Below are 21,991 nucleotides of genomic sequence, written 5' to 3'. Positions count from 1 at the left end.
CGGATGGCATCTGGATCGCGCTGCAGGCGCAGCGCGCGGAGAGCCTTGAGCTTTGACATCACGCGCTGCAGCAGCGCGCGGAGTACTGAGAGCCCAGCGGAAGCGAGTGGGTATCGTTTCAGTACGCGAACGCTTCGAACTCGAAGCGTCCGATTCGTCCCCCTTCACGCGGGCGAACGTTCTTGCGTGAGGGTCGAGCGATTCGGTTCGACACTGAGTCTTTTGCGCTTTGAGGGCGAGCTCTCCTCACCCTCCATATCTTCATCGTCATCGTCGAAGTCGACGACGTCGCCGTACTTCGCCTTCTGGCGTTCGAAGTAGTCGTCGATGGAGAGATGACTCCCCACCGACTTAGAAGACTTCTTCTGAGGCGCGCTCATCGTTGAATGAGCGCGGATTTCTTCTCCAAACGCGGAGAATTGACGTATGGTCAATTCCAAAAGATTGACGTGCGGGGACCCCGCGCGTCTAACCTTAAGGGGGGGGATGGTGTAACGGGGTTACACGCACAAGTCTGTACAAGCCACTTGTGAATTTAACAGATAGGTTATCTGTTAAAAGTTTTGGATACTTCCTCACCTTGGTGTAAGACACACCAATGGATACATTGAAGTGGGCCACCACAATGAGTGGTCCATACATACCCAAAGATCCTATTGGTAGAAAGCAGCATCTTTCTACCAATCAGATACATGCATATTAGCGGGGCTCTGACAGCCAGCCGCTGCCAACCCTTTCATAGATGATAAACAGTTTTTAGCAGATTTAGGAGGAAGATAAATTTACAAACAATACACTTCTCATTTTACCTGATCTAAGTCACTTGGAATCCTATCTTACTTAACTTATATTTGTGTATTCAAATATAATTAACCTAAGTAATTACTAAGTACTTACGCTTCCTCATACACGTTGCGCAACGTGTAAGCAAAAGTAGTGAGTCAAGTTAGACCCACTACAGCGTTGCCGTGCCGTGCCAACACAGTGAACGGCCTGATAGGCCGCGGAGCAAGTTTACTTATCTGAAATCCTGAAACTGCATGTGTAGGCAGGTTTTGAGTAGATAACAAAACCAATGAATCGACTTTGAATTCATTTGTGTTGCACCTGCCAATATTATCTGCGTTCAGCTTCTGTTTATCAACAGAAGCTGCTATTGTGTCTTGGACAAACCGAATTATGGCTTGTCTTTTGGTGATGAAACTGATTGCATCCGAGCTGAAGTCATTCAGCTCGCTCTCCGCTAGAAGCCCGGCCTCTGCGTGGTTCTTTGCGGTGTTCAGCCCTGCGCAGACCCGTGGTCGTTGGCCTTGTTAGGGGAGTTCGCGCCCTGCGCAGACTCATGTGGTTTGTCCATTGTTGCAGCTGACACTGTGCAAGTGTCAGCGGTTTTCTGCGGCTGCTGTATTGCAGTCGTAGATCCTCCCCCACTTAAAGTGGGAGCCATCACTCCGAGTAAACTCGGTAGGCGTGGATGCCGCATGGCATTCACGTAGAACGGTGTATGCCCGGTCGAGGCATGCACTGAATTGTTGATGGCAAACTCTGCCATCGATAAGCACTCGCTCCAGTATTGGAACGAGTGAGCGTAGCTCTTCAATGCTGTCGACGAGCACGCGATTCACGCGCTCGGTTTGACCGTCCGTCTGCGGATGATCCGCAGTCGACATGGAAAGCTGGCTCCCGAGAAGTGTAAACACCTCTTTGCTACAGGTGCGCTGTATGTACGGGTCTCTGTCCGACACGATGTCGGACGGCATGCCATAAAAAAAATGGGTGTTTGAACACCATGTCGACGAACAGACGGGCCGTCTGCTTTGCGGTCACTTCTGCCGGCACCGCAGCAAGATGTACCATCTTGCTGAAGCGGTCGACGAAGACCACAACACCGGTATTCCCTCCGCTGTCCGGGGGAAGACCAAAGATGAAGTCCAAAGACATGGACTTCCAACACTCCGACGGAGTCGGTAGTGATTGTAACGGAGCCTGCGCGAATGGCGCAGGCTTTACGCGTTGGCATACCTCGCAAGCACGGATGTACTTGCGCACCCACTTTTACTGGTGGTGCCAGTAGAAGTCGCGCGTGAGAAGGACGTATGTCTTCTCACGTCCGAGATGTCCCGCAGTCGGGGCATCATGATATTCGTACATGATCCTGAGTCGCAGGTCATGATTACCTGGTACGACAACGCGATCCGCGTTGTCGTCGACTGCATTGTAAAGAAGCAGTCCGTCGTGCACCCGATATCGGTGTGCACGCGCTCGAAGGTGCTTGGGCAGCTTCTGACGGGACTTGTCAGAAGGCGCTGTGTCATAGGCCAGCAAGAGCTTCGCGTCCGCGCGTCGTGCGTACGCGGCCTTCACATCATCCAACAGAGATGATGTGGGTTTGCTCGATCGCATGGCGTCAATGGCATTGACGTCAACAGCTTCTGCATAGTCCGGCCGACGTGATAACGCGTCGGCCACCACATTCAATCTTCCGGGTTTATATTCGACCCGGAAGTTATACTCCGCAAAGAATGAGAGCCATCTCGCCATTCTTTTGTGATATGTGGCGACTTCACTGCGGTACGCAGTGAAGCATGGTCGGTGTAGACCACAAATGGTCTACTTCCAAGCAAATACACTCGGAACTTTGCGAGTGCGTACTTCATGGCAAGGAGTTCCTTGTCATGCACCGGATAGTTGCGCTCAGCTGGCTTCAGCTGACGCGATTGGTAGTAGACGACACGATCACGGCCCTCGTGATCGTGTTGCATCAATGCGCATCCGATTGCAAAGTCGGATGCGTCACATACGACGTGAAATGGACGATCTTGGTCAGCTACTGCCAAGATCGGTGCCTCAGTCAAGCCCCGCTTGACTGCATCGAATGCCTTTTGGCAATCGGTTGTCCAATTCCACACAGCTTCCTTCTTAAGAAGCTGTGACAGCGGGCGGATCTTGCCCGCGTAATCCTCCACGTACTTGCACAAGTACGTGGCTGAGCCAAGGAAATGCCTTAGTTCCTTGACACTTGAAGGCGTTGGCCATTCATTGATCACTCTGACCTTTTCCGGGTCAGGGCGAACACCATTCTTCCCTACGAGACACCCGAGGACGGGTATCTCGCTCGCCCCGAAGATACACTTCTTCAGGTTCGCGTAGAGCTTATGCTTTCGCATAAGCTCGAAGCTCGGAGATGCACCCTGTGCATCTCTACGTCGAGCTTCCCGTCCACAGCCCGGCTGTGGATGAACACATCATCGAAGTAGCTCGGTGCGAAGTCGCGCACCGAGCGCAACAAGTTCGTCACGCACCTGTTGAAAGTCGCAGGGGGCGTTCTTAAGCCCCTGTGGCATTACTAGCCATTCCCAGAGCATGCCGCTTGGCGTGCTCACTGCCGTGAGAGGGATATCGCTCTCACGCATTAGGATTTGATAAAATCCATCTCGCAAGTCTAGAGCACTGTAAACGGTGCTCCCGGCCATCGAATCGATGATAACATCTTTTCGCGGTATCGGCGTCTGCGCCGGTACCGTCGCATCGTTCAGCTTGTTGTAGGCATGAACGATGCGCCATCCGCCCTGTGGCTTTTTGACACAGAACGTCGGAGCACTGTGCGGGGACTTTGATTCACGCGCTTGTCCTGCTTTGCGACGACTTTCAAAGATGTCGTCGATTGCTTTTACTTGCTCTCGCGGCAGTGGCCACTGCCGCGTGACACAGTACTTCGTGCCCGGCACGAGATCAATCTCGTGCTGGATACCCTTATCCTGCGGAAGCTCCGCAGTAATCTCTTCCGGGAGTACGTCTTTGTACTCCCTCAACAGTTCGTAATAGGGACTTTAACGAGTCCCAACCTTGTTCTTCGAAGCGCTCTCGCTTCGTCTTCGCACTGAGAGTGTCTTCACTCTCAGTGGTACTTCCCATGAAGAGCTGCCTCAGCTCTTCGCTCTCGCTCTCCGTTCTTTCGCTGTTCGAAGAACGCAGACTTGCTCGATGCGTTCATCGTGCAAGTCGCGTGTGAAGCGCTTCCAGCTCATGGCTGAAGCGAAGTCAACTCCGACGCCATCGTCGGAGGACTAGCGAGTTCCATCTCACGATACTGGAATCCAGTATTGTGTGCGTCAAGACGCTTAGTGCTTCTGACATTCGGCGTCACCGCCGCAGTCTGCCCAGCAGACTGTTTGTTGCGTCTCGGTCTCGGACCGAGACTTGCGCAGCGTTCTCCGCTTACGCCGTTTTGTTGTGTGAGCCCGGCCCAGCAGTTCTTTTCTGTCCAGGCTCCGGCCGTGCGACAGTTGTTTCCGCCGGCGGGATTCCTGTTCTGCTCCCGCGATGATTAATGCCCCCACCCGCACGCTGCTGTATTGGCGGAGCCCCATCATGACCTGAGGGTGCGTCGGCTTCCCCGGAGCCGACGCGTCGTTGTCGACCTGACCGCTTCGGGTCAGGGACTGTCCTCACGCTTGAACGTGGGTGTTGGTTCCCGGAACCAACACATCTTTTTCTTCCGACGTCGGCAGCATTGCCGACGTGGGTCTCACTTGTGCGCGCCCTCGCGCACCTCGTGGGCACTCCGGGACAACAGCATAAAGCGCTGTCTCGACTGGTGAGCCGCACGCACCTGCTGGTGCGCGCGCTGCGGTAACAGGGCCATCGCTCTCTGTTCCGCTGTCGCGGCCGAAGCGCACGAGCGTGCGCTTCTTCCAGTCTATCACCGGATCATGCCGTGCAAGCCACGGCATGCCCATTACTACGTCGAACTTATCGTCCAGGTCCAGGACGATAAAGTGTTCGACAAACACTCGTTGTTTGTACGAGAAGCGCACGTTCACGACGCGCTTCTCGGTCTTCACGATGGCACCTGTTGCCAGTCGTACCTCCAGAAGACTTCGAGGTGTATCTACCTCCTCGAAGTCAAGTCTCGACAGGCTTCGTAGTCGAACAAAGTTGTTCGACGCGCCTGAATCTACCAAAGCTCGAAGAGAGTCACTCGCTCTCTTCGAGTAAACCTTCAAGATGACTAGGTTCGGCCTGTCATCTTGCTTCTTGCAGCGAGATCTGGTCTCACTGGGGAGTGCGGTCCTCAGTGTCGCGTGCCCGATGTCGGCACGCGTGACTGCATTACCAGTAGGGCGCCCCGCGCCTACTGGATGTTCGCGTTTTTTGCTGGTCCGCGGCGATGCCTAGCATCGCCACGACGGCCACCTCCAGGGGGCATGGGAGCTGTGCACTCCCGTGCAAAGTGACCGATCCTTCCGCAACGGAAGCATCGCACGTTACCTCCCTGCTGCTGGTAACCAGCAGTTGTTGCGTTCGAGAGGTCCATTGGCTCCGGACCTCCCGTCCTCGCTACCGGGCGCGGTTGCGGCCTCGGTACGTTTACATGGAGTTTAGCCTGCCGCAGGCTAAACTCTTCTTGCATGGCAAGAGTGATTGCAGCTTCGAGAGTACTCGGGTACTCTCGGAAGAGATAGGTCTTCACGGGCCCATCTCTAAGTCCTTTCATGAACGTGACGACCTTGGTCGCCTCGCCAACCGGGTTAGTCACGATATTTGACACCAAATATCGTGCACGCTGCGCGTAAGCATGGACGTCATGCTTACCCTGCTGAAGGTCGAGGAACTCCGCCCTCGACCGGAACTCGTTTTGCGGGGGCTCAAACGCTTGTTTGAGCTCCTCTTTGAACACTTCGTACGTGCTGAAGCACGTAGGATCGGAGAGTCGGCGTCCATACGCCCAACTCCTTGCGCGTCCGCCAAGGCAGGACATGGCGAACGCGACCTTCGACAGCGGGTCGACGATGCGTCGAGCCGCTATGGCTGTGTCGAGTTCGACAAGCCATCGGAGGAGAGGCTCGCCCTCTCTTCCCACGTAATTGCTTACGCTCAAATTTAATGGTTGAGCACGCGGTGTCGTTCCTGACGACGCCGTCACTGAGGAAACAGCATCACGCTGCTCCTTCATGATGAACCCCAGAGCAACACCATGTTGCCCCGTCGGCGATAGCGTACGCAGCATGGTAGCTATCGCCGCTTCTCCAATGAATGTTGACAGTCGTTGGAGGGCTTCCCACTCTGGATCAGACAGGTGGGGGCAGTCAGCGCGTGCAACATGCGTTGCAGGCGTGTTGGAGCTCTCCATGGGCACCTCCGTGCTCATGTGGTTCTCGGCTCCGCGTTCGTACACTTCGTACGAACGTCAAGCAGTAGGTCGTTGGACGGACTACTAAGTGCTACCAGGTGTAGCGGGTCTAACTTGACTTACTACTTTTGCTTACACGTTGCGCAACGTGTATGAGGAAGCGTAAGTACTTAGTAATTACTTAGGTTAATTATATTTGAATACACAAATATAAGTTAAGTAAGATAGGATTCCAAGTGACTTAGATCAGGTAAAATGAGAAGTGTATTGTTTGTAAATTTATCTTCCTCCTAAATCTGCTAAAAACTGTTTATCATCTATGAAAGGGTTGGCAGCGGCTGGCTGTCAGAGCCCCGCTAATATGCATGTATCTGATTGGTAGAAAGATGCTGCTTTCTACCAATAGGATCTTTGGGTATGTATGGACCACTCATTGTGGTGGCCCACTTCAATGTATCCATTGGTGTGTCTTACACCAAGGTGAGGAAGTATCTAAAACTTTTAACAGATAACCTATCTGTTAAATTCACAAGTGGCTTGTACACACTTGTGCGTGTAACCCCGTTACAAACGCATACACGCTAGACATACCGTCAAGCATGCGGCTCCACCCGACATTTTATGTCGGGCGAATAAAGCCATACCTCCAGCACGAGTCAAGTGGCTCGTCTGACCCGAAGAGACAGACTCGGCAGGGAAAACCCTCCTCTCCAGCGCGTAGTCGCGCTGGAGCAGTTAATACAGTCGGGCCTACAGCCCGACCGGCACGTTCAAGGCGGTCTGGGAGACCGCCACAGCCGGAACACGAAGGAACAGAGCGGCAACCGCCGCGCTCTGAAGGTACTCCACGACCGTCACCTGGTCGTGGAGCAACACGAGATGAAGGTCAACACGGCGTTGACCATCGGGGCGTGTTTCCACCACCTCCGCCACCGCTGCGAGACGCACGCGGAGAAATTCGCTGGATCGTCCAGCGAATTGTTGATCATAGGAAAACAATCCGAGGTCCGGATTGTTTTCGCATTCGCTGGAGAGGTTTCCCTCCCCAACACGACACGTGGGAACCACGGAACGTCCTGATGGAAGACGTTCCGGACATGGTGAAGGAGTACGAAACCCAACACGCACTACCAGCAAGAAGGTAGTGCGAGCGTTGTAGTAATCTACAACGCCTGACGACTCGTGTGCTAGATAATTAGCACGGAGATCATTGAAGCTCTCAGGTATACATATAGTATACTTGTTGTGGTCGTGGTTGCTAATACGCACCGCCACCTGGACGAACAGTGCGCACGGCGCACGGACACCAGCCTCCACCACAACAGCGTGGAGTTGCTAATACTTGCCTCACTTCGAGAAGGACTCGAAGTGCTTTGGCGCTTGCTTATCCGATCACGGTAAGCAACAGAAATTCGCTTAGAGATGTCGACGCACAGACGCGGTCGACATCGAAGAATCGTACACAGACACTGTGTTGTCTGTTCCCGTGGTAGCGGCGCACCGCGCGCTACCGCGCATGGTACTCAGCAACAGAGAGTTTACACTTTGTTGCAATGACAGTCTTCAGCTGGTCGTGCTCATTGCGGATGAGTACGGATACCTCCAGCACAAACAATTGACAAGCAGTCAATATTGATTGACGTGTCGAGACCGACTCGTCTAAGCTTAACGGGGGGATGGTGTAACGGGGTTACACACACAAGTGACAACAGTCACTTGTGCATGACAACGGTTACAAGTGACAACTGTCACTTGTGCATGACATTTGTCACTTATGGTTTAATAGATAAATATCTGCTAAAGGTTTTAGATACTTCCTCACATTGGTGTAAGGCACACCAATGGATACATTGAAGTGGGCCACCACAATGAGTGGTCCACACCTACCCAAAGATCCTATTGGTAGAAAGCAGCATCTTTCTACCAATTAGAGACGTGCATATTGGCGGGCCAGCCGCTGTCAGCCCTTTTATAGGCGATAAACAGTTTTAACAGATTTAGGAGGAAGATCAATTCACAAACAATGTAGTTCTCATTTTACCTAATCTAAGTAACTTGGTGTTTTATTTGCTTTATATTATACTTGTGGACTCAAGTATAATTAATTCAAATTATTAATAAACTCCTACACTTCCTCATACACGTAGCGCGACGTGTAAGCTAAAGTAGTGAGCCAAAGTAGGCCCACTACACGACTCGCTGGCTTCGCACAGAATGGCACTCATGAAGGAGGCCGTGGAACTGAGTAAGATGATCTTGACTCAGCGCTTGGTCTGGCGCATGTAGCGACACTGCTTTAAATGCATTTTCCTAGCCGAGCGCAGCGGGGACATGGAGCTCGGTAAGTAGCTTAAGTACGAACCACTTTGCTTGGTAAAAATATATCAGAAAACCACTTAGCCTGGCAGTTGACCATTTTACTTGAAAAAAAAACGATCAGTTTGCTTGAGAAAAGGTGTAAACACACACTAGTAGGAACACTGCCTCTCTGTGGCAGTAGGTAATAGCGACGGCTTTTCACACATCGCAGACCAGCCTTATCGCATTGCCACCTTTCCTGCCTCCGTTTTACAGCAATCCACTCCTTTTTTATCTCTAATCCGCACAATTTACCTCTAATCCGCACATGATTAGACCAGAGCCCATCGAGGAGGTCGGTCAGTTGGCAATTCCCCCAAGACCAGCAGCATTAGCAGGCCTCTCAAAATTAGGTAGTGTGTGACGGGAAAGTGCAAAATTCCTAATCCTATTTTTTCAAAATACCTAATTGCGGATATGCCTGAAACCACCCTAGCTCGCAGTCTATACGCGTCGCTGCCTGTGCATTCACCTTTCGGCGCTCTCCACCTCCTAGCACGAATGGGGAAGACAAAACGATCAAGGCGAGGGTCTAAGAAGGGTGCTCGTGGAGACCAACAGACCGCACCACAGCCTAAAGTCACTGGTGCAAACCGCTGTGTCAACACTGCCCTTGTGCAAACTAAAATCACCCCTCTGCAGCAGCGACAAAAATGAATCGAGATTGACCAGGAAACTATTGATCGCGTGCCAGAAACGCCAAAAGATGTGATGGATTGCAACGATCTCCAGTTTCGCAATCTCATTGAGACGCACAAGGCTCGGTTGACCGCTGCGTAGGTCCGACAGCAAGTCATGACATTTGGAAGCAGACATGATATGATCGAGCGATACAAGGTCGACACTTCTTTTCATCGCCGCTTTGACAGTGTTGATCGATCTTCGTTTCTTGATGCGTAGTCTGATGTGGACTGCGAGGGCAATTACACGTTACTGTTCGCATTCGTCGCTGGAGTGGCGGCGATATCGCCCGGCACTCACTCAGTTGAGAATGAGTTCAGCGTCTTGAAGCAAGTCAAGAACCCGCAGAGAACAGCTCTAACCAACTATGCAATGGAAGGCCAACTTCAGTCGCTGCAGTACTTCTTTTTGCTCGATCTAGCTGGACGCGTCGCTAGGAGTCCATGTAGCTAAGACAATTCACTTGAATAAAGCATACCACCTGCATGCCTAACTTGGATTTTGAGCCATTTGTATCGAACTACTTAATGAAGAACTACCTATTCAGACTTTTCCCAAAATGCCTAATCGAGGTCAAATTAGGTAGGTAGGTAGTAGGTATTTCTGCCTAATTTTGAGAGGCGCAGCAGGAGATCGAGCGGCTGGAGAGCCAGGTGGCCGTGCTCAAGACGCGCTCGCTGCCGCCCGAGGAGGCGGCCAAGGCCGACCCGGTGCTGCAGCGCCGCGAGGCCGAGAACGCGGTGCTCACGAGCGTCTTGCGCCACCAGCAGCTGCACGTGGCCAACGCGCAGTCGCTGCTGTCGCGCTGCCTCGGGGACCAGCACACGCACCCGCTGTACACGCGCATCCGGCTGTCCAAGGACTGGCCGGAGCGCCGCGCCACGCTGCGCAGCGTCCGCGCCGAGAAGCTGCGCAACGCCTACGAGTACATCGCGGCGCGCAGCAGCCACGCGCAGCCGGAGAAGATGCAGCTCTCGGACGAGCGCTTCGAGTCGGCGCAGGGCGACCTGTGCTGCGTGCGCTTCGAGACGGTGCACTTCCGGGGCGTCGAGTCGCTCGAGCAGGTCTACAACGCGCTCGTCTTCTACCTGACCAACATGGAGATCAGCATCTCGGAGCGGCTGGGCCACATCACGGTGAGAGACGACTACGACTCGATCGAGGGCACGGCGTACAACTCGAGGATCGCGTCCACGGAGGACTGCGGCGTCACGACCGAGATGAACGCCGTGTCCTTCCCGCAGCTCTTCGCCAAGGACGAGCTGGGCGCGGGCGTCGGGCCCTGCGCGGTCATGGCCAGCGACTGCGTGGACGAGGACGAGCTGTACCCGTACAACCCGAGAGAGCGCGTGAGGAAAGACGTGTCGGGAGCGGTGGTGCTCACGGTGAGCAGGAGGAAGGTGAGGCACAAGGGGAGGAGGCAGATTGGCACGGCCACCGTTGCAGGCGAGGAGGAGACGGAGCTCGTGGTCACGATGCGACGTGCGGCATTCGTGAAGCTGCATCGACCACAGTTCCCCGTGTCGCCCTTTGCGCTGCAGGAGCTGCACGAGGGTATTGCGCGGTGGGGCGACGTCATGCTCAAGACCGTGCGTAGCGTGGTCTATACGACTCCGTAGTAGCGTCAGCGCACTGGTAGCAAATAGGTGCGATGTAACGTGTAAGATTGAATTAACCTTTATTGGCTTGTTGCTGAGTTTGCTTGGTTGCAGTGTTTCTAGTCGCGTAGGTGTCGGCGCAGAGCCTAACCAAAGCGTCGATCGGGCGGGGCAATATACACGCATGTTTGTGTGAATGCCCGCATTGACGATCTTCCTCGTCTCAGCCGAACGTTATCGATTGGCTTTGTTGGTCCCACCGGCATCACCAGCTTGGATTGCTGGAAAGGTAGCGAGTTGAATAGTCCGACAATCGACAGCGCCGCAACCGCTTTTAACCGGGGTTTAAGCTACAATGACGCGCGCGTTCGTCAAGGTCAAGCTTGTGCGTGTAGTACTTGAAGTCGGATCACTCTGACGAAGATACCCAACTGCTGCTGGGGCTCGCATTTCATTTTGCATCCGACCACGGACGCTGATTCCCTAAAAAAAATGCCGATGAGTACGTACGCGATGCGCAGGGTACGGGTGTTATCGTAGAGAGTATTTATCGCCATACCCGCTGCGTGGTTAACGTTTTGTGAATTCCTGCTTCGTGTGACGTCTACGCAGGAGGAGATCAAGCGCCTGAGAGTGGAAGTCCAGCGACGGACGGCCGAGCTGGCAGAGCTGATGCTGCAACGTACTGTGCTGTTTGCAATCGCGAGAAGTCAACAATTCCGAGTGGCAAAGGTGCAGTCAGTCTTGGCGCAGTACATGGTGCGTGCGTCACCCTCTTCGTCATGTAAGGTTTTAAGAGGCACAATGTGGCCTAACTATTGATATGTGGCTGCATGTATCAGAGCGAACAGGCCTGGAATCCTCTGTACACGAGTATTTGTCTCGGCCAGGCGTGGGCTGAACGACGCGCTACACTTTTGGAAATCCGACCGCAGAAGCTGGAGAATGCCTACAAGTACGTCACGGCCGCTTGTCCGTTGGAGTATTCAATGATGCCGCAGCACTCTGATGAACGCTTTGAGACCTTAGAGGGGGATGCGTGCTGTTCTCACGTGGAGGTGGTTCATTTCGCTGGTCGGTCTATCCAGCAAGTGTTTAATGCGCTCAAGTTCTACCTTGACAATGCGGAGATTATTGTGTCAGAGCGACTCGGTCACATCACAGTGCGCGAAGACTACGACGAGATCGAAAACGTCGCTTACAACATTCGAATATTATCAAGGAATATCCACGGCATTCGTGTCGAGAACAATGTCGTAGGCTTCGTGAGTATGTGTGATGGGACAAGCAACGGATATATCCCGGAGCCCCGCGCTGTCATCGCCATTGACTCAGTAGATCAGGACGCGCTGCACCCATACGTTACGAGTGAACGTGTTCGAAGAGAGATATCGGTTGCTATCTTGCTGACAGCGAGAGATCTAACATTCAAGCCGGATACCAGCTATTCAAGAGCGCCGAGATGCAGTAACGGGGCCGAATCGGTCGTAACTATGCGCCGGGTTATGTTTTTGAAGCTGCATCGACCAGAATTTCCTGTGTCCAAATTGCTCTACTGGAATTGCAGTCGGAGCTTGCGCAGTGGAGCGACTTAATGATGAAGACAATGCGTGATGTGCTGAGCTCGCCTCCTTCGTAACATCAGCGCTTGCAAAAGGGCTACCCACCCATTCAGAGAATCAATTTTTTGAGAACATCAAGATATGATAATATTTGGCTTCAGGTGGATGAACTTGAATATGATTGACTTGTGAGATCGCAAGAGTGGGGGGTCACGTTTGTGGGATGGGTCCATGTGGCGAAATGCAAGAACCTCGAAGCAGGTATCCGTTTTAGCGCACTCGATGCTATGCTGGCAGGGTCGATGATTTCCCACTGCTGATTCGGGTTGTTTGTCGAGCAGTCGTACAACTGCACCTTGTTTTCTGCGAAGGATCCTGGCCGAGGCAGAAACCCATGTGTGCAGTGTGCTGGTCGCGTTGTCGAACGCCCACCTCTGGCTCGCCTCATCGCTCATACAGCGGTACACGTGCGCGTCACCACCGTCCAGGGCTGGCACGCATCCAGGCAGCAGTCGCTGCTCTTGGGGTGCACGCTGCGTTTTTGAGTCAAGAACGCACCCAGTCCCTGGATCTGTCCGACATGTGTGCAGCTTGTCACCGTTCTCCGAGAGTACCAACTTCGTACGGCTATTGCGAATAGCGCGCGGGTCCTTCCAGTCGAATTTACGATAGAGAAGGAGTTGTCGATACCACCTTCTCATGTTGTTGGACCATGGCCGCCGTGAGTGGTGTCTTGAACGCGTCTGTCATCGCTTTCGCAATTTCAACGAAAAGCAATCCGTCTAATCTCAGTTGAACCAAGCATGTTTCCATCTGCGGCATCCAGTCAACTCGGGCTTGATTCCACGCTCCTTTCGCCACTGACGTATGCGCTCCGCGACAGCTATCTGTGAACGCGGCTTTTTACCGAGGTCTATTGTACGTCTCGTGAAGAGATCGATTATCCGCGGAGAATCTCGCCCCTCCACAGCTTTACAGAGCTCGTCAAGGAGCGCGAGCTCGCCCATATCCCACCGCCAGGTCGACATGATGCACCAGTGCCCCTTTTGCATGAACAGGTACTGTAGATCGATGCTGCCTCAAGTTATGCGACCGAGGTGCATTCGATCACATGCTGGCTTGCGACGTGAGAAAGTAGGCATCACACAGTTTGCTCAAACGACGACGCAACGCATAGCATCTCATTGTCGCCTGTGCTATTGATATGAGATCCCCGTTCACATCTCCCAAGTTTGCAGTAGACTCATGAGCCTCCAGAACGAGTGAATGGAAAGCGGTCCAACATGCTGTGTTACGCTCAATCTGCCCATACGTGCACTTCATGCTATCCCACAAGTCGCAGTACAAGACGGCAACTGACGAGTGTTGTTCGGTATCTTTTCTTAGTAGCTTTTGCGCGGAGTCCATTGACAGTTCAAACGTAACGTTAGCCACGTGGTCATCTTGGATCTTCGCATCGGTCCGTGTATTTGTCCATCTCTCCAGCATATCAACGACAGTCGAAATTTTCAATCTGTCCTCTGGGTTCTTCGAGCACATCCGTGCGACCAACTCCCACTGGTCGTCCTCGCACTTCGGTCGAGATGGCATCCTGCCACGAGTAGCGTGATATCGCACAGCGAACTTATCGACGAGACCTTCCCACGGCAGGCATCTGGAAAATGGTTTTCCCGTCTGTAGTGCCGCAACAACTCGCAACGCTTCCACGATACACATACCCAAAGAGTACACATCGGACTCGATCGTCGGCTTAGCTCCCATCAAGCACTCCGGAGCCACCCAGTGCCACGCGCCAGAAATCGGGGAAGTCGTCTCGCTGTCTGCCGCGGAACTCAGACCGAAATCGGTCACCTTAGCTTTTAGGTCACGTCCGATGACGATGTTGTTGCCTTTTAGGTCACCATGGACAAAACCGCGCACATGAAGGTATTGCACGCCTAGAGCAGCCTCGAACAGTTTCGTCCACAGATCATCGGGGTGCTTTCGCAAATACTCGACAAGCGTACCGTGAGTGGCGTACTCGCACACGAAAAACGGCCTCCCGATGTGGCAGGCCCCAAAGAGCCGAACCACGTGAGGGTGGCTAAACCCAAACCAAGTGTCAGCTTCACGGCGGAACATTGCTCTAGCCTCTGTTCGCTTTTGATCAAATGATGCTGACAATAAGCTGTCGTAGAAGCTGGTATCACCCGCACTTCCAACTACCTTCACTATCACGTCCGAATCTAACCATTTCGCTTGCCACACGCTTCCAAAACCACCATCAGCTATATGTTTTCCTTGGACCAATTCGTACCACGGGATAAACCACTCCGGAGTGAGATGAGCTATATTGCCTTCTCCTTCAATCTTCAGCCTACTATCAATCTCCTCATACGCCCTTTTAATGGTCTCCGATTGTTCTTCCGTGTACTTGCCTGGAGCTGTTTCCATCTCTGTTCTCAACGTCTGCAAAAAGGCAGTTTTCTCTTCCACAGACGTCAACTGCTGCAATAGGAGGGCAATATCTGCTATACCTGAGACAAAAGCCGAGGCCTGTTCACGGCGTTGTACAAGCCACGACACCTCCGTATCTTCCGATATAGACTCCCCGAGAGCTTTCAGGAGAGCATTAACGCGCCAACGGAAGGAGTACATACTGGTCATCGTGGCTCGAGTCGAAGTCAGCCCCAAGGCGCGAGTTTCCTCTGGCGTCATCGTGATTGTCTGGTAGACGTCAGCGAAGAGAGAATCAAATTGGCTGCGCAAGCGTTCGTTTTGCTTTGATCCCCGAAAGCAATCGTGGATATGTTTGAGTTCGTTGAATAACCAGAGGTGTTCATCATTATCGCCCCGTTCACACACTCTTGCAACGTTAGCCACCGCTCAGTCATTTCACAAGACTCGTAGTCTTCGAAAGAGTGTTGAGGCTCCAGGTCCGGCTGGCAGACATCGATACTCTCTTCAATGGACAAACGTTCCAACTCGGAGACAATGGACGACAAACTGGGCCGATTGTATGGATCTTGGCAGCACATCCGCCACACCAATTCACGACTCTGTCGAACAAAATACGGTTTATTGCTATGAGTGAATCGATAGCGATCAGGGCCCGGTTGCAAGGAGTCAAATTGGTCGTTGGGAACGCTCTGGTGGGGATCTGCGTTCCATTCTAGTTTGCATTTCTTTGCATTTTCTTCATTTGCCTCGCTCCATGGCTTCTTCCGGCTTTCAGCTTCGAGAATACACATTCCAAGTGAATATACATCAGACTCACGCGAAAGTGGGCTCCGTGCCACCACCTCAGGAGCTTGCCACCGCGTCGATCCAACCACATATTTCACTGTACTCACCTTCTTCGTGGCTCCCGCCAGGCCGAAATTTGACAGCTTCGCCAACCCATCACTACCAATCAAAATGTTACTGCAACGAAGATCGCCGTGAACAATCCCACGCTCGTGCAGATACGCGAGTCCCAACGCCGCCCCGTGCAGATATTTCCACAGCAGTGGCGGCTTTACATCACTTGACGAAGACGACGATTTGACATACTGAAGTAACGAGCCTTGACTAGCAAATTCACACACAAAGAAGTCCACAGCAGGCCCAGCCTGGCACACGCCATACAACTTTTGTACGTTGGGATGGCGCAGCTGGTGCCATGCGTGTACCTGCTGTGCCAAAGTGGAATGCGAAGCGTCAGGAATAAATAGCTTTACGACGGCATCAGCATCCAGCCACTTCGCTTGAAAATCACCACCGATAGTTCCTTGTTGGGAGAATTCGCCCAACTCCACTTCGATTGGGGAAATGATACTACTGCCTGATCGGTCAGAAGTATTGTGACTATCGACCTTCAACGTATCGTCGGTAGATGTTTGACTTTCAGGTAAAATAAATGGCATAAGTAGACGGGTAATGTCATAGTATCCGTGATCATTGGCTAGGCGAGTAGCTGTCTGCCCGTCGTTGGCCTTCGCGTTGACATCAGCACCACAGTCGTTTACCAGACACCGCACGACGTTAAGATGACCTTTTTGACCGGCCTTCATCAGCGCTGTGTATCCATTCGTGTTCTTTGCGTTGACATCCGCGCAACAGTCATTCACCAGACACCGCACGACATTAAGATGACCTTTTTGAGCGGCCTTCATCAGCGCTGTGTATCCATTCGTGTTTTTTGCGTTGACATCAGCGCCACAATCGTTCACAAGACACCGCAAGACGTCTAGGCGACCATTTTGAGCGGCCTTCACCAGCGCTGTGTCTCCATTATTGTTGTTCGTGTTGACATCCGCGCAACAGTCATTCACCAGACACCGCACGACGTTAAGATGACCTTTTTGAGCGGCCTTCATCAGCGCTGTGTCTCCATTCCTGTTCTTTGCGTTGACATCAGCGCCAGAATCGTTCACAAGACACCGCAAGACGTCTAGGCGAACTCTATAAACGGCCTTCATCAGCGCTGTCTCTCCATCGATCGTCTTAGCGTTGACATTCGCGCCACAGTCGTTCACGAGGAACCGGACGACGTCAAGGTGACCACCGTGAGCGGCCGATATCAGCGCTGTGCCTCCATTATTGTTCTTCGCGTTGATATCCGCACTACAGTCGTTCACCAGACACCGCACGACGTCAAGGCGACCATTTTGAGCGGCCTTCATCAGCGCTGTGTCTCCATTCCTGTTCTTCACGTGCACATCAGCGCCACAGTCGTTCACAAGACACCGCAAGAGGTCTAGGTCAACTCTAGAAGCAGCCGACAACAGTGCTGTGTCTCCTTCGATCGTCTTAGCGTTGACATTCGCGCCACAGTCGTTCACGAGGAACCGGACGACGTCAAGGTGACCTCCGTAAGCGGCCGACATCAGCGCTGTGCCTCCATTATTGTTCTTCGCGTTGATATCCGCACTACAGTCGTTCACGAGGAACCGGACGACGTCAAGGTGACCCCCGTAAGCGGTCGACGTCAGCGCTGTGCCTCCATTAATGTTATTCACGTACACATGAGCGACACGGCGGGTCACCGAACACTGCCCGAGTTGAAGATGACCGTTACGAGCGGCCGACATCAGTGCTATGTCTCCATCGATCGTGTTAGCGTTGACATCAGCGCCGCAGTCATTCACGAGGAACCGGACGACGTCAAGGTGACCTCCGTAAGCGGCCGACATCAGCGCTGTGTATCCATTATTGTTCTTCGCGTTGACATCAGCGCCACAATCGTTCACAAGATACCGCAAAACGTCGAGGCGACCTCTATCAGCAGCCTTCATCAGCTTTTGCCTCGTATCACCGCCGTGGAATAGAAGCCATTTCATCACGTTTGCCCACTCGCCTCTCCTTGTTTGGTCACTTCGTCCTTCATATCTACTGGATCGTCGGGATGATTTTCCCATCCTAGTTGCGTAGAAGTCGCAATTTAAGAAGTGAGAGAATGGTGAGAGAGCGCACCCGTCATGGTGGCCAGTCGCCACGCACGGGCTACACCACTCGTGCGCCTTTCGGGGAGGGGAGAACGAGCCAGCACTGCGTGTAAACGTGCGGTAACGCGCAACACTGCCGCGAACTGATATGTAGCAAGAATTTGTGTGACTATCTTGTGATCGCACTTAATCGGAGTGGTGTGCGACTTTTGAAGCTACTTGCCGACATGGCGACGGAGCAGGATGCTGAAGACCTTGCTAGCCAGGTGAAGACGGTGAAAGACAATGTCATCGGAGAAAAGACTGTTAAGATGTACACCCGTGGAATATATCGCTACGTGGTGTGGCTTTACGAGAACCAGAGAAGTGTCCTGTGCGATGGTTTCAATGATGCTTTGCGCGCCGGTGCTTTGGAGAATGCCGACTTGGGTATAGTGATAGTATTCATTTGTGCTTTAACAAATTACCACCTCATTTATTACGAACTGGAGGATTTCTTATGACGTCTCTAGTTTATCACAGTGAATATCTACGCACAACACTGAGTGCATTGCACCCTTTGTTCCGCAATGCCCTTTTCGAAAACGCCAGGCTCGTGTCCCAGTTTCAACAACGGCTGGTTTGTCGGACAGCACGTGCATCGGACCGAATGAGGCCCACTGGGGTTCCTCCGCACGTTCATTTGCTGGTAGCGATGGAGAAGCAAGCGGAACAACTACAGCAATTATCGCTGTCTGTTGGTGGGTTAGCGCCGACCGTGGTGGAGCTAATGAAGTCAGAAATGTCGCGCTGTCAAAACTCTGTGTCAACCCGAGAGCCACCGCAAGTGTATCGCGGGCGCTTTCGGATTGCGGAATATTCGATCTTGTTCAATCCGTTCGAAATCATCTACCTTGTCAGTTAGAACGCAGTGTCGAACCTGATGAATCTCCGCCAGAGAACTTAGCCACGGATCTCACACTGCTACAACAATCTTTCTTTTGTGAACGAAAGATTTACACGAGCACAACCCGAATTTGATATTCCCAGCATGTCGTTAATGTGTGGTTGGGAGCACTGGTGCTGTGGCGACCCATCTGGGCGAGTTGGTCCGAACCGCGTTTTGCAATGGCAGGACCTCACCTCCAGTAAGATGCGAAAAAAAAAAACTATCAAACTATCGCTGTCTGATGATGGAGGCACAAGCCAAAATACCTAGAAGTTCCTGGATAGCAACACCTAGCGTGCAACAAGCGCGCGAGATTTTTGATGGTGTGATCGCAGAGCTTCCGATCAGCGATGTCGCCACCAAACCGTCAAAGACGCAATGATCAACTCAAATGGTCTAGTGCCCTGAATGAAATCCGGCAACATCGTCGCAGATCGAGTCGCGACACATAGTTTAGCAACAGATTTACTCAATATGTAGACAGGAGTGCATGAATCGAATTTGTCTTACCTGTCGCGACTATTTTGCTGGGTGGTTGTCTAGACGCTGTATATGCATTTCTACCAGCGCGGATTGCCGACATGGATTGCCGACATTGTAACCTCGTTGGGGTTATGCAGGTGGCCATGTCGATGTCCGTCCTTGACTTCCTGCCGTCACACGCACCGCTTACTCAATTCAGTAGCGTTTAATCGGATGCTGCTCGACGAGGCAGTGCTCGTGTTTGTCCAGCGTTTGTAATACGGGGTGGTATTGAGTTTCGTGTATTACAGTAGCTATCTGACGCCAACAAATTCGTGAGAACTCTGGATTGTCGCTCAGAATAACAGTGGTTGTATCGAAAAGTCGCCAGGGGTAAAACGAATTCGTGTGCGCACAAACGCACAAGAAACGCAAAAGTTTTCATACAAAAAGGAAGTCAGACGCCAACAAATTCAAGAGAATGGGAAAGAAGTTCATTGCTGACACAACGCAGGCGGAGTAGCATTAGCCTGGTTGAAGAACCCTCGATCTCGGCTGGGTGCTTTGGGTCGCAATAATGGAGAGAATCCTTGCACCCTACCTAAAAGCATAGTGCAAGATCATTCTTTTTCTGCGGATTATGCGTTCGGCCTTGCACTGTAGCTAAGACAATTCACTTGAATAAAGTATACCACCTGCATGCCTAACTTGGATTTTGAGCCATTTGTATCGAACTACTTAATGAAGAACTACCTATTCAGACTTTTCCCAAAATGCCTAATCGAGGTCAAATTAGGTAGGTAGGTAGTAGGTATTTCTGCCTAATTTTGAGAGGCGCAGCAGGAGATCGAGCGGCTGGAGAGCCAGGTGGCCGTGCTCAAGACGCGCTCGCTGCCGCCCGAGGAGGCGGCCAAGGCCGACCCGGTGCTGCAGCGCCGCGAGGCCGAGAACGCGGTGCTCACGAGCGTCTTGCGCCACCAGCAGCTGCACGTGGCCAACGCGCAGTCGCTGCTGTCGCGCTGCCTCGGGGACCAGCACACGCACCCGCTGTACACGCGCATCCGGCTGTCCAAGGACTGGCCGGAGCGCCGCGCCACGCTGCGCAGCGTCCGCGCCGAGAAGCTGCGCAACGCCTACGAGTACATCGCGGCGCGCAGCAGCCACGCGCAGCCGGAGAAGATGCAGCTCTCGGACGAGCGCTTCGAGTCGGCGCAGGGCGACCTGTGCTGCGTGCGCTTCGAGACGGTGCACTTCCGGGGCGTCGAGTCGCTCGAGCAGGTCTACAACGCGCTCGTCTTCTACCTGACCAACATGGAGATCAGCATCTCGGAGCGGCTGGGCCACATCACGGTGAGAGACGACTACGACTCGATCGAGGGCACGGCGTACAACTCGAGGATCGCGTCCACGGAGGACTGCGGCGTCACGACCGAGATGAACGCCGTGTCCTTCCCGCAGCTCTTCGCCAAGGACGAGCTGGGCGCGGGCGTCGGGCCCTGCGCGGTCATGGCCAGCGACTGCGTGGACGAGGACGAGCTGTACCCGTACAACCCGAGAGAGCGCGTGAGGAAAGACGTGTCGGGAGCGGTGGTGCTCACGGTGAGCAGGAGGAAGGTGAGGCACAAGGGGAGGAGGCAGATTGGCACGGCCACCGTTGCAGGCGAGGAGGAGACGGAGCTCGTGGTCACGATGCGACGTGCGGCATTCGTGAAGCTGCATCGACCACAGTTCCCCGTGTCGCCCTTTGCGCTGCAGGAGCTGCACGAGGGTATTGCGCGGTGGGGCGACGTCATGCTCAAGACCGTGCGTAGTGTGGTGTATACGACTCCGTAGTAGCGTCAGTGCGCTGGTAGCAAATAGGTGCGAGGAACCGTGTCAGATTGGATTAACCTTTATTGGCTCGATGCTGAGTTTGCTTGGTTGCAGTGTTTCTAGTCGCGTAGGTGTCGGCGCAGAGCCTAACCAAAGCGTCGATCGGGCGGGGCAATATACACGCATGTTGTGTGAATGCCCGCATTGACGATCTTCCTCGTCTCAGCCGAACGTTATCGAATGCAGGACCTTGGCTTTGTTGGTCCCACCGGCATCACCAGCTTGGATTGCTGGTAAGGTAGCGAGTTGAATAGTCCGACAATCGACAGCGCCGCAACCGCTTTTAACCGGGGTTTAAGCTACAATGACGCGCGCGTTCGTCAAGGTCAAGCTTGTGCATGTAGTACTTGAAGTCGGATCACTCTGACGAAGATACCCAACTGCTGCTGGGGCTCCCATTTCATTTTGCATCCGACCACGGACGCTGATCCCCTAAAAAAAAATGCCGATGAGTACGTACGCGATGCGCAGGGTACGGGTGTTATCGTAGAGAGTATTTACCGCCATACCCGCTGCGTGGTTAACGCTTTGTGAATTCCTGCTTCGTGTGACGTCTACGCAGGAGGAGATCAAGCGCCTGAGAGTGGAAGTCCAGCGACTGACGGCCGAGTTGGCGGTGCTCACTACTCTGATATTATCTCGCGACGAAGCAGAGCTGGCAGAGCTGATGCTGCAACGTACTGTGCTGTTTGCAATCGCGAGAAGTCAACAATTCCGAGTGGCAAAGGTGCAGTCAGTCTTGGCGCAGTACATGGTGCGTGCGTCACCCTCTTCGTCATGTAAGGTTTTAAGAGGCACAATGTGGCCTAACTATTGATATGTGGCTGCATGTATCAGAGCGAACAGGACTGGAATCCCCTGTACACGAGTATTTGTCTCGGCCAGGCGTGGGCTGAACGACGCGCTACACTTTTGGAAATCCGACCGCAGAAGCTGGAGAATGCCTACAAGTACGTCACGGCCGCTTGTCCGTTGGAGTATTCAATGATGCC

At 53.0% G+C, this 21,991-nt stretch overlaps 1 protein-coding gene across 1 annotated transcript in view; it reads left to right on the top strand.

Annotated features, from left to right (window-relative positions):
- IUM83_09564 (uncharacterized protein) overlaps positions 1-21,991 on the top strand; it is a gene marked incomplete at both ends in the record, with an annotated part of 51,066 nt that overhangs the window by 14,966 nt on the left and 14,109 nt on the right. The window contains 2 exons of the mRNA XM_067934011.1: positions 9,799-10,557; positions 19,968-20,726. Of these exons, the coding sequence (XP_067796840.1) occupies positions 9,799-10,557; positions 19,968-20,726 (1,518 nt within the window). The remainder of the gene's footprint in view (positions 1-9,798; positions 10,558-19,967; positions 20,727-21,991) is intronic.

Source organism: Phytophthora cinnamomi (assembly GCF_018691715.1).
Source record: "Phytophthora cinnamomi strain GKB4 chromosome Unknown Contig15, whole genome shotgun sequence".
NCBI classification, from domain to species: Eukaryota; Oomycota; class Peronosporomycetes; order Peronosporales; family Peronosporaceae; genus Phytophthora; species Phytophthora cinnamomi.
Note: the sequence above shows the minus strand (reverse complement) of the source record. Positions and strands in the feature narration are given on the sequence as shown.